Genomic DNA, 13,669 nt, shown 5'->3' on the forward strand with positions numbered 1-13,669 from the left:
TTATATAGGTAATATTTTTGCCCTCTCCTGAAAATTAAAGTGGAAACCTACAAGGATCCCACCCCAACACTTTGCTACGCCAACCAGGTTTCAAGGGCTATGAAAAGGGAGGCCAAAATAAGAATTGAAGACAACTTTTAAGAAGCAAGAACTAGCAAGAAAGAATCTGGAAGCTAATATAAATGAATCTCAATCAAATTACAGCATATACCCTGACTATGCAGATTCTATCACTCAAAATATTATGTTCAACTATTGACCATTAAGCATGCAAGTAGAGGTGGCCAGAAACAACATGACAGTGAAGGGTTGATTCAAACATGAAGTTGGTTGGCAACGAAGGATTCATATAGCAGTACCAGTGAAGTAGCTGGATCAAAAACTAGTTGAATTAATCTGTTAGGTATATGCAGGTATAATATAGTCTCTCCAGCATATTGTGGTAAATATCCAATATGAACTTGAAGTTGTATTTACTAATAGATAGTACAGACATGTGATATTCTATATAAGATTGGTGAACAGTAGAAAATGCAACAAAAAACAATTGAAAACACCTCAATTATTCTAAAAATAAATATGTTTGTAGAATAATTTATGGAAACACCGTTTTCAGTCAAAAGTTTTCCAAAAGTGTTTTTAATTTAGAAAACAGTTTTATTTTCAAGAACGGTTACAAAATAGACCCTTGGTGTTTGTCATATATATATAAACATATATATTATTGAGTTAACTTACATTTTACTTCTTTCATTCTCCCATGTATTGGATTCACTCTTTTCTAGTGTGTTAAATATAATTTTCTTACCTATGAAAGCAGAATTAACCTTTTATATCTCATTGTATTTTTTATTTTATTTTTCTGATCCTAGGACAACTTCAATTAATAAAAATATTTCATAACTTTAATAATCATCAAAGACAGAAGTTTGTGTCCATCTTCTACATCTTGGAACAACATTAAAATATCACTCTTTGAGTAGCAAAATCAGGTGTAAAAAATATTGGGAGTCAAATGGCAGGACTCATAGAAGTACAAAGTTTTCTTGTACCTTTTAGTCTCTTTTTATAGATATATTTCATAGCACAACAACAAGAAAATAGACAAAGAGAGTGAAAACAAAAAATTTCCAATCATAACACTACCCCACCCCCATATACTTTCTTCTCTTCTAGAAAGACAAGAAAGAAAAGTTAATTATATAAAAACACACAAATATTTTCCTAGAAAGATATCTTTAACCAAACCAATGATATTCCTACAGTTTAAATACAAAATCCCAAACTTCTGAACAAATTATTCATAGATAAAGATGAAATGTGAAAAAGAAGCCATGTATCCAATCCTAAGTAGTCAGAATTAAAGCTTTGGTGAGCTAAGTTGAATGTTCTATGTTTATTGTTTCACAAGTTAGCAAGCTTCCACAGCCCAACAACGTCAAAAGATACTCTAAAACGTAAAGGGAATTTTTATTAAAATCTCCATCAATTAAGATTAAAGCTCTCAAGTCTCAATAACAATCTCTATCCAGCAACAACTGGAAGAGAAAGTATCAGTTAAAGAGGATTAACTTCATAGTTATTTGTTTACAGAGGAGAAAAAAAAAAACCAATATCCATAAAATGCTTGAGTGCCTAGCTTCTAACCAATCCAATAATAATTCCTAAATTGTACCACAACAGAATTGCTAACAACTATGATGTCTTACTGTTTTAGCAAGCTTCCAATGACCAAATCAATAACTATAGATAAAAGGCTTAAGAACTATCGAAAGAGAGAAAAGATAAATAAATAAATAAATAGTAGCAGAAAATTTTATTTCTGAAAAGAAATATAGAAAAGGAAAACAAGAGAACCATAGAGATCAAAACAGAGCCAAAGGATGGTTTTCTGATCTAATATAGCCAGAAAAATAAAATAGAAGCATTATACCTTCAATAAAAATAACTAGCAATCTGGATAAATTGATTGCAATTTCTCAGGACCCATTTATTAGACCTAGTGGTAACAATTCCCAATCATCATACAACTCCAATCTTGTATGTATATTCCCAGTCATCAGAATCTAAGATCGTGTTTGGTAGAGAGACAAATGGAACACAGATTTATGAGAGGACAAGATTGAAAGTTTGCATAAAGCAAATCTCTAAATTAAGGACATATTGAATAGTTGACTAGGAGATTACAAGAGGAAAGAGAGGAGTATGGCTTACGAGCCGACCATGCGTATCTTGATGTATTTGGAAGTGAAGGAATAAAACAATCTTTGATGATGTTGATCAATCAAAATTGTACCTGAAAAATGTTTTCCTGAATTTTTTGTTGAATGGTCTGCTACATCAGTAAGAAATAGAGGCCTTTCTTTTGTAGATTTCATTTAATATTTCAGCTGCTACTTTAAGGATCAAGGAGCTTAATTTCCCCCCTGTTTTTTCGTTTTAAAATCCTTATGAACATCACAAGTACTAGGGAAGTGCCCTCTTATTGGCAATTGTTTCACAACATTATAAATATTATAAAAACATTAAATGAAGTTCAAGTTAGGCTTAGGTTGTTTGAACCTTGAACTAAACCCAGCCCTGATTAAGTTCGGGAAAAAAAAACCTAATTTTTGTCCAACCCGAGTACTGAAAATGATTGTCCAAGTCTACAGGTTGGGTCCGTATTCTGCCCAAGTTGCACCCCTAACTTAATATCTATCTAATTATACTTCTTGTCATAAATTTTAAAAATAAAAAATATTAATATTTTTTTTATATGAGATACAAAAGTTCTTAAAAATGTAATGATTTTTAATATTATTTAAATAAATTGAGATATCCAATATTTTTTCTCATGGCACTAAAAAATCTCAGGATCTTTCTTTTGCCCAAACCAAACTCATTTTTCCACAACATTGGAAACTCTGGAGATTCAAGCTCTTCATTTTCATTTTAGAGAGGTGCAAACACTCCATTTCAATTCAACTTGCAAACTTGAATTGAAACCATGTATAAGGCAGGAAGATATCACGAACCGTATCATAAACTGCCTTTTGGTTGCGCCAGAAATCTAGGGAAGGTAAAAGTAGTCTTCCTGCAAAAAATTAAACTTGATAAACAGAAAAGCTAACACAAATGTGGAAAGCAACAGATGAGTATACATAGAAGATGAAAGAACATTTTTTTGGTTTATAAATGGTGTATCCAAACATCCCATGGAGATAAAATCATTCATTACCAAATTTCATAGCATAGCAAGGCAAAAGGTTCATGTTTAAAAGATTTCAAGAAATTATATCATTTAGATTTTCTACTATCTTTTTTGGCAGAAGTTCAAAATTGATCCTACATGAAATATCAGACTTTTGGCTATGGGAATAGCTTCTTATTTAAACCCTTTTGTGGGGAATTTTTTTCACTTGAGTTTGTTACTTTTGCTTTGGTTATCCTTATCCATGTCTTGGTCTGTTGTTATTTTTTTCTTAACGATAATTAATCATTCTTGTCGTGTTATACTCATTTTCTGTTAAATGAATTGGTTTGTTTTCAATTAACAACTAATAATTTGTAATATATTAGACTCAGTACAAGCAATATAATAAACAAAATGAAAACATCCAAATGTGATGCAAAATGTAATACAATGACTTCTTCCCTTCAGAACTACCATCTTCTTCCACCACCCCAGCCCCCATAGGGGACATTAATTTAACCAATAACGAGTATAATTTGTAGCAACAAATTTATTATGAAGTAAAATAATAACACTATTGAGGAGTTCGCCAAAGATAGGTTACAATTAAAAAACATACAGGAAATAAATGCATGAGAGGATGAAAAACAAGTAGGTCAATGCTCTTTTATTCTAGTTATTACATAAATAGGACACCAGGTGAGGGATTTGATTACTACTCAAAAAGTGCTATTTCATAGCTTGTAATTAACTCTTTTAAACACTTTTGAGTAGTAGTTATTGCCTTTTAACCCAATTAACATATTAAGGACCTTTGCAAGAGCTTCTAATCATTTTGTGTTAAGTTTTGGTGTTTTGATAGCTTTTTAATCACCAAAGCAATATGAGATTGAGGAGAGTTACTTGGAATCCATGGCGAAGCAATGGAAAGCTCAGAAACATGAAGAACCAAAGCTTTGAAGTCCTTTTCCATAAGCAAAATCCGGAATGCAAGGAGGGGAAGCAAAGAGAAATCTGCCAAGAAGCATTCTTGATGACAGTCATGTCAGCCACTTTTGGAGCACCTGAAGTCCAATTTATGCATGCTATATGTCATTTCGAAGCTCAGGAAGTCAATAATCCAATGCTTTAAACAGTGTATGATTCAGAGTTGAAACGAAGGAGTTATAGCCATTGCAAGTAGATCACTCCAAGCTGAAGGAAGAATTTTGCACAGCGCTGCGAAATCACCCATTTGTTGCGAAATGATTTCGCAACCTTTTTGTACAGTGCTGTGGATTTCCCCCTGAAGTTTCCCGTCACGTTGGAAGCCGAACACCGCAAGCTGAAAGACCACTTCGCAGCGTTGTGAAATCAGTCTTTTGCTGATAGAATTTCGCAGCCATTTTGCACAGTGCACGGGTGTTCTCCTGAAGCTTCCCGATAGTTGCGACCGACTCTTTTAGATCTTTTCTTCAGATATTTTTGTATAAATTTCCATTTTCTCCTTATATTCAGCCACTCATGTAATTCCTTAGCTAGGAAGTATCCAAGGAAGGGTAAATTACCTTCCTATATAAACTCTCTTGTAAACACTAAAAAGAACTCTCGGGGAGTTTTAATCATGTAATCCAACGGGATATAGATATATAAATATATAGAATATACAGAGCCTTGCTCTGTTTTTTTCTTCTCTTTCATTTTCTTTTTCTTTTTCTTTCTAGTCAATCAAACTCTAAGGATTTTTCCTCAGAGGATGAGAGGCTAGGCTCTTCGTCTCTTGGAGCTAAGGTAACCGGGTAAGTTTCCGCATGCATAATTTGGAAGTTTTGTTGTTTTAGTTTTTAATGAAGAGAAAGTGTGACCCGTTAATGGTTTTTATCTTTTTAGTTAACTTAAAACGCCTTTAAATCACTTGGGCCAACACTTGGTAAGGCAAGTGATCTCCGTCCATGGAGATTCACTAGTTTATCTCTTGCGAGCCTTTGGGAGGTGGTTTGAAGGTAGGATTTTCTAGAATAGCCAACACTTGGTAAGCTTTTGGACTCCAAGAAGACATCCATTAGTTATCTCTTGTGAGCTTTTGACGGGTAATCCAAGGTTAAGGATCACCTTGAATGGCAAATGCTAGGTGAGAGGTACGAGCCATTGCAAGGTGTATTAGTGAGAGGGATTTAGCGTTGAAACCATTAATGGCAAGCATCTGTACAACACCGGTTAGAGAATTAACTATATGTTAATTCTCTAATGCGAGGAAAAGAAACAAGTGACCGGAACTCCCTTTTTGTATGAGGAATCTGAGCCTAGTGATCTGAAACTCCAAGAAACACTTTTCTTTGTAAGTAAAATCAGTTACTATTTTTGGTTAGTTTAAAACCAAACTTTTTTCTTCAAACATCTTTATGTTTTCTTTTAAAGCTAACCTTGAAATGAAAAGACACCAATTCAGCTTTGAATTAATATCATTTGCAAAGTGAAAACCCATCCCAATGAACGATCCTAGAGCCACTATGCTATAGTAGCTTTGTCTTTGCTACCCTAGTATATGGTGTAATAGGTTATAAATTTTGTTGATTACTCCCTCAATCAAGGAGCACCAGCTGGACACGAATCAGCTGAGACACCAATTGGGCACGAATCAAGATTGCTACAAATTTACCTGATCTGGATCGTTTCAAACTCAATAATTCTGGAGAAACAATTGACACTTCTGTTCTCTTTTTGGTGCTAGGATGCGTTACCTAAATAAAACCCATTAAGAAGAAAAGAAAAAGAGATATAGAATAAAGTTAAGAAACAATAAAACAAATAAATAAAAACAAACCCAAATAAATTAAAACAAATAGGCAACAAAACTGCAGATAGAAACATGCTGAGAACATCAGAAAGTTACATCAACCAACCAACAATAATAGCTGCGTCTTATCCCATCTCATGAACCCCCAATTTCCAAGTTGCAGTAATCATGAGTAAGAACTAACTCAAGGTTAAATGCTATTTCAAGCACCAAGGTTGTTAAGGTACCTAGATGATAACATTTCATCTACTATCTACATAAATGTTACAGGAAACCCAAATGCTAACATATCTCAGTTAGCAACACCATTATATACAAGACTTATCATATTGCATCAGATTGTTATATTAGAATAAGAATTGTCCCATCAATTCCTTCACTTAGAAAATAATTCCTAACTAGAGATTTTAATCACCTTCAATCTCATAATCACTATATAAATTGAGAAACTGTTGAGAATATATCTGGTTGATCATAATGGAAATGTCAGTCAGTAAATAGCCATCAAATTGTAAATCAATATGTTTGATGAACAACCAGGTTTTTATAATTAATGCACATAAGTTAAAGGAAAAATAAAATAGACTTTATACAGAGAAGTCCTGAGAACAACTGACCTGTATATTGTAATCTAATTTCCTCTTAGTCTTCTTTCCAGAACTGTTTGCTCTCTCCCCAACTGGGGTTTTTAGGTCGATTTTTTGGTTTGCCTTACCAGGCCTAGTGGAAGGTCTGACTGATTCATTTGTGTTCTTACTCTGTATTTTGGCTTGAATCATAATGTTTTCATGGTTTTGTTTGCATTTTGATTTGTATAAGCACGAGGAAACTCAGAATTCTGCTGAGAACCATCTTTTAAACACTCATCATCTAGTTTTTCCACTATTATATTATGATGCTCTTGAGGTCCAACATCAGACAAATTCGAGATACTTTCTCCTCCTATTTCATGGCTAATATTTCCTACAGTGTTGTTTGAGTCAGTTAAAACTTGATTAGGGCTACAAAACCAATCATATTTTTAACCTTACCCTTTTCTCAATTTTCCAATTTTCATAGATTTCCATATTGAAACTTTTTTTTTTTTTTTTGGAAATAGTAATTCAATCTTCAAACTGAAGAGCACGCATAATTTTCACAAGATATCAAAATGCCATGGACATAAATCTTAAAAATTGTAGTAGCCATACTAATTACTCAACTTAGCTTGAAGACATAATTCTCTGGGTAACAACAAACAGCATGTGTATTTGCGGTATCCATAGCCATGAATTGGAACTCATTTTAGCCAAATCATAAATGAAGTGTAAGACACAATAGATTATCAATTGATTTAATAAAAATTAAAATGGATAATTAATAATTATTTATATGGAGCAAATTGTTCTCATGATTTGTTTCCTTTTTTTTTTCATACTAAATCCAAAATTCAAAAGGGTGACCCACTTCTCTCACTCAGCCATCAAGGAGCCATTTTTTGAAGTTTCCCTCCAAACGAGAGAATCCCTAAAAAGGCCCTATTTTCCTCTGCCACTCTAAATCCTCGCAGGTACTAATCTAATCACGTTATTAATTTTTTTTTTTTGAAACCCCCGTTTGATTCCCAAGAAAATTCATCCCGTTTGATTCCCAAGAAAATCCATTTCCCGTTTGATTCCCAAGAAAATTCATCCTCGTTTGATTTCCGAGAAAATCCTTGCAAAACCCCCAAGGAAAACAAAAAAAAAAATTGTTTTTTTTTTCCATCCCTGTGTTTTATGGATTTGTTCATATGGGCCTCCTAAAACACAACTTCCCCAAAGAAATTTATAACCTATTTGTTTCCAAAAGTGCACCACTCAAAACCTAAATCGAATCATAATACCTGGATTCCAAAAATGTTGTAACCCTACATAATCTCCCCTCCATCAATGTGAAAATAAACCAACACAAATAAACCATAAACAAATCAACACAAAAAATACATCAACAAAAACAGAAAACGAGGGAGAGAAACATGATTCAAATGACTAGTCAAGAAGATAATCACCTGATGATGGTGATGAAGATAGAGATTCGGAGCTGGATCTGTAGACAAAGACGAAGAAAGCAGCTACAGTTTCCCCAAATTCTTCGATCTACGTTGTTGACTCACGAAAAAGAGATTAGGGTTGGTTTCCCGGGATTCTAGAGATTTCGGGGATATATAGGAAAATAGTAGGTTAGGCTTCATGGGATTTAGGTTTTTCAGATTGAGAGGAAGACTAGGCGGAGGTTAGGGTTTCAGAAATGGTGGGTTTTGAGAGGGAGATGAATAGATAGAGTATTTGAGTTCAGTGCCGATCGAGAGAAAGTTAAGACATAGAGAGAAATATGTGAGGAGGGATGTATTGTTTTTTGGTTCTTTTTTTTTTTTTTTTTTTGGTTTATCAGATGTGGACGCTGACATGGCTGAATGGGAAGAGCAATTTGGGTATGAAATCACACCTCAACCCGGAGTGCTCAAAATCCAAATTATTTTTGGGACCATTGTATTTAACTTGAAAATAATAAACTCAGTTTCTGAAATCCTAGTTATTTGCATATCAAAGACCCATAACATACTTTTCCCTTTTTTTTTTAATTAAATAATTATTGTGAGGTTGTTTTTAGCATGAGTTGACATGGAAAATGATGGTTGAGCGAAAGCTTATGATTGTCGAATTTTTAGGAGCAAATGTGCGTAAGTTAGTCAAATCCTTATCTAGATTAAAACAAGCAATTAAGCAATGACATAGTAAATTCGACCATACGTAGCTATCTAATGGGTATTCCATTAATGATGTTGGATAAATATATTTATTGCAAACTTGGGAAGAACACGTGAGCCATTATATACTTATATGTCGATGATATACTAATTTTTGAGACTAACCTAGAAGTTGTTTGTGAGATTAAGAGATTATCAAAATCCAACTTTAATATGAAAGGCCTAAGATAGATAAAGGTTGTTCTAAGAATCAAAATAACTAGAACACCTAATGAGTTTAAATTGCCACAAGAACATTATGTTGAGAAAATCTTAAGGAAGTTTAAATAGTATAATTGTAAACTAGTATCAACTTCTTATGATCTTAACTCCCAAATAAAAAGAAATAAAGAATATAGTGTAACCCAACTTGAGTATGCTTAGATGATTAGTAATGTATTTAATTAATAATCTGTTTGACGTTGTTTGTTAAAAATATTTTTAACCTACAAAGTGTTTTGAAGAAAAATAAGATGTTCCATAAAAATTTTAAAACATTTTTAAAAAGTTGATCAAAAATCACTTTTAGTATTTCTTTGAAAAATAATTGATAGGTGATTCTCCCAAAAACATTTATAGAGAAAACACTTCTACAAAAAACACTTCTAAGAGAAATACCATTAAACAAACTCTAATTATACCAAACCTAACACTGCTTATGTAGGAAATTGAGTAAGTATATTCATAGTTCTAACCATGATCATTATAATGCTTTTTTTGCATAGTATTTAAGTATATGAGAAGCACAATTTAGTACCTATAGTATATTTCCTAATGCACTTGAAGGGTGCCACGATACCAATTAAATCTCGAATTTGGATGAGATAAAATCCATTAATGGGTATCTCTTTAATTATCCTTGGAAGATGTATAGTTTTTTAAACATCTACTAAGCAAACTAACATTATTTGATCTACTATGAAAGTTGAGTTTATTACCTTAGAAGGCAAGTTTAAGGTTGGGTAACTTAGAAACCTCTTCATGGACAAGACTAATAAAACATCCATGTGTAATCATAGTGATAATTAGGTTGCAATAACCAAGGCTAAAAGTAAGATACATATAATGGAAAAAAACAGACATATATGCCAACACAATATTGTGCAATAGTTGTTGGAGACAAGGATCATATCCTTAGATTTTGTAAGGTTAGAGTTGAATTTAACCAATCTTCTTACGAAATGACTAAATAGAAAATTAGTGGAAGAAACATCAAGGGGGATGAGACTTTTACCTAAAGTCATGAGTGATAGTAACCTAATCTACATGAATGGAGATTTGGAAAGTAGGTTCATATGGGTAACAATAAATCACTTGATGACAATATTGTGCATCATTAGTTATTTATACATGTGGGTTCATGTCTATGATACATATATAGTGTATATTTGATAATAATTGGGAATGAGCACATACTCTTAATGAATATTATTCCTTATGGATGATGCGTTCAGTTATAGAACACACGTGACTGATTCATTTATATAAGATTGGAAGTGGGGTACCTTTTTATAGAACTCAAGCAGTTTCTATATATCTTTTACAAATATTTAGATAAGATGCACGACTTAGGTGGTGTTTGTTTTTTGGCTAAATAGAAAAAACAAAAATATTTGACTTTTTCTATTAAGCTAAAAGTATTTTATTGATATGAACTAACATAATTAAAGTGAAATAGTTATCAATAAATTTAGTTTAATTATATTAATTAATATCAATAAGTTACTTTTAGCTGAATAAAAAAAATAAAATATTTTAGTTTTTTCTATTCAGTCAAAAAACAAACACCATCTTACTTGTGCTAATTCACTTACATTAATACGAGTAATGAAAATAGTGTGGATGGTGGTTCTCTTATATAGATGAGAATATTTGGTTTGTAGAAAATTTGTTTTGACCAAAATTCTGTAGTTCACAATTACTCATCCTAAGTTCAATCATCGTACTAGGTTTGATGTTGAAATTAAAGTTCTTTTGTTCATGTGGAGGTTAATGTTGAAATTAGAGTTCTCTTGTTCATGTAGCTCTTTAATAAACAAGAGTGTTTCTTACCGGGCACGTTTTGATCGTTTTCTCAACTCCAATCGGCAAGTTTTTTACAAGCTTTCTTATATAGTTAGATTATAGGAAGTGCTAGTGGGAAAAAGAAAAAGAAGAAGGAATATAAGAAGGGGGTTGTTTCCAAATTGTTATTAAAAAAAAGTTGTGTTTTTTAAAATGTTATAAAAAAATGTTTGATAAATTTAGGATTGAAAATATTTTTTTATTCTTCAAAGTAGAAACAATAAGTGTAATATTTTGAAAAGAAATTCAATGTTTTTTAAGGATATCTTTTTTTTTATGTGTTCCGAGTAATGATTGAAAATATGAAAATAAATAATGAATTTTTATATTGAATGTATTGGAAAACTGTTTTCATATTTAAATTTTAATTCTTAAATAAAATTTTATCCTTAAAATAACAATAATAAAAAGTTTTTAAGGATTATTTTTAAAAACATTTATATGGTCTATTTGAGAATTGTTTTTTAAAATAGTTTTATGTTCTTTATAGCAAAAAACATGTTTGATAAAAAAAAAAAATTGTTTCTTGTTTATTTGTTATTTATTGTTTTCACTTATTTTCTGAATATTATTTTAAAAAATAATTATATAAATATGTAGGATAATTAAAAATAAAATACTAGATATAAAAATTATTTTTAAAATCGTTAAAAACATGTTATAGTTGTTTTTGAAAACAATTATCAACCTTTAATAACTCTTTTGTAAAATATTTTTAAAAGATTCTTAAAAGTCTAATTTTTATTCTCCCCTTTTTCATAAGATGTTAGAAATTAAGTTTAAAAATATATTTGAATGTTATTTTTATTTTTATGTGCTCTTCTTTTAATCTCAAAACAATAATAAGATTGTTAATTAAGATTCAATGACTTGAAATAGAAACATCAAAATCAACTCAATTCAATGATCCCTAACTTAGAATTTCAAAAAATAATAATGGTTGTTTATTATTTAATATATTAGGAACATGCCTTAGTATTTACAAATGCATGTCTTCATTAATTCCACCTTCCATCCAAAGGTTCCATCTTTTTTCTTTTTTTAATTTAAATCATTATTGTGAGGTTGTTTTCGTCATTTCATTTTAATGGGGGAGGAGTTTGAATTACCGATGTAACCCTCCAGTTCAGCGGGATCCACGTGGCAAATGATGGTTGGGTGAAAACTTATAATTGTAGACCTTTTGTGGGGAGGGATTGCAGGGGGACTGGAACGGTGCTTGGTAACCACGTCAATCCCCATGATTACCGCCTTTGCGAGTGGAGGATTCAACGGTTGATCATGTGTCAAATGTCAGCGCGATCATCGAGGTAATTGACTTTTGGTAGACGAATGTCAAATGTGACACGTGGCTTCTTCTGATAGCACATGGCCTATCGTGGACTCTACCTGTCATCTTTCTTGCAGAGTTAGTTAAGGAAAAACCACAACTGCTTCACGCGCCCTGTAGTAAACTTTCATGGTCAAAATGTCTTTTCTTTGAACATTCATAGATTAATTTCAGAATTTATTTTATTTTATTTTTTCACATTTCAAATACCACCGCCTAATACTTTTATGAGGTGGCAAGTAATAGTAGAGAAAATAAATTTAATATTGAAATAATTATTTTCTAATTCAAGAAATATTTGTCAAACTTTTAATGGTAAATATTTCTTTGAGAATTTATTTTATAAATTTTTTTTTTTGAAATAAATTTACAAGATTTTCAACTATGATTTGTAAAATATTCCAAGTAATAATTGAAAACAAAAGAAGTATTTTAAAAAAAAATTATATTATAAAAATATACATTTTTTTTTGTGAAGAATAAGTTAAGAAAATTATTCTTTATATTTAAATTTCTAAAAAGAAATTGGTTTCTTTTAAGAGTTATTTTGAAAAACTGTTCTTTAAAAAATGTTTTAAAAAATTAGGACTTATTTAGTAACTATGTTTTAGAATTGTTTTCTATTATCAGAAACCAAAAAAAAAAAAAAAAACCTTATTTAGTAACAAAAAATTGTTTTCTATTTTTTCTTTTTAACAATATTTTTTATTTTATATTGTTTTCACTTATTTTTTTAAGACTATCGAATGAAATAATTATACAAATATGTAGAATGTTAAAAAATAAAAGACTCAATATAAAAATTATTTTTAAAAATATTAAAAACAAATTAAAAATATTTCATGTTTGCAAATTGAAGTTTATTATACAAAACAGAAGATAATAGTTTTCAAAACTATTTTTTAGAATTGCTTTAAAAAATATTTAATAAACAAAACATTAGGTCTTGTTTGATAACTATTTTTGAAAACTATTCTAAAAAAATAGTTTTTAAGAACAATTTTTTAAAACTTTTCTCTGATATATTGTAAAATAAAAGCCTGTTCGAAACCTAAAATTATTTTTAACCCATTTTTAATATGTTTTAAAAATATTTTTTATGTCCATAATTTTATTTTTAATTATTATATATGTTTGTATAATTATTCTTTAAAACAACTCTAAAAAAACAACTAAAAATAATTAAAGATATTATTTAAAAATACCATATTTTTTATTTTTTGAGAAAAACAAACTTAAAGAAAATAGAAAATAATTTTTTATTATCAAATATGTTTTCTAATTTTTTTTTTTGTTCTAAAAAATAGAAAACCGTTTTTCAAAATGGTTGCCAAACAGGATATTAATCTTTCAAAAGTTTTTCAAAACTTTCACGATTTGACTTTGTGAAAGGAAATAGCAGAACAAATATTTTCTGTGTTTTGTAGCCCAAAGATACCGTTTCCATGTGAAAATGCAATTGGTTGATTAAATAGCTTAAATCTTCATTTATTTTATAATAAAGAATATTCCATATCCATGCCAAAACGCAGCATCCACGCGCAGTGTGTGAATGGA

The 13,669-nt window shown here is 30.5% G+C and overlaps 1 protein-coding gene across 1 annotated transcript; it reads right to left on the reverse strand.

Moving 5' to 3' along the window:
• Positions 1-1,608: 1,608 nt before the first annotated feature.
• LOC109124247 (kinetochore-associated protein KNL-2 homolog) lies at positions 1,609-7,028 on the reverse strand. Its single transcript, XM_019226174.2, has 3 exons — positions 6,569-7,028; positions 5,814-5,895; positions 1,609-3,076 (listed from the first exon to the last, which is right to left on the reverse strand). Exons 1-3 carry the CDS (start codon positions 6,728-6,730, stop codon positions 2,964-2,966), a joined length of 357 nt encoding a protein of 118 aa, XP_019081719.1. The 5' UTR covers positions 6,731-7,028; the 3' UTR covers positions 1,609-2,963.
• Positions 7,029-13,669: the final 6,641 nt, after the last annotated feature.

This window comes from Vitis vinifera, chromosome 16, assembly GCF_030704535.1.
Source record: "Vitis vinifera cultivar Pinot Noir 40024 chromosome 16, ASM3070453v1".
Classification (NCBI taxonomy): domain Eukaryota; kingdom Viridiplantae; phylum Streptophyta; class Magnoliopsida; order Vitales; family Vitaceae; genus Vitis; species Vitis vinifera.

Excerpts from the sequence above, each read along its gene's own strand:
- LOC109124247 (XM_019226174.2), bottom strand. The coding sequence starts at position 6,730 with ATGATTCAAGCCAAAATACAGAGTAAGAACACAAATGAATCAGTCAGA. Across the intron at positions 5,896-6,568 it reads AATTAGATTACAATATACAG|GTAACGCATCCTAGCACCAA; the intron begins GTCAGTTGTTCT and ends GGTTTTATTTAG. Across the intron at positions 3,077-5,813 it reads TTTGAAACGATCCAGATCAG|GAAGACTACTTTTACCTTCC; the intron begins GTAAATTTGTAG and ends AATTTTTTGCAG.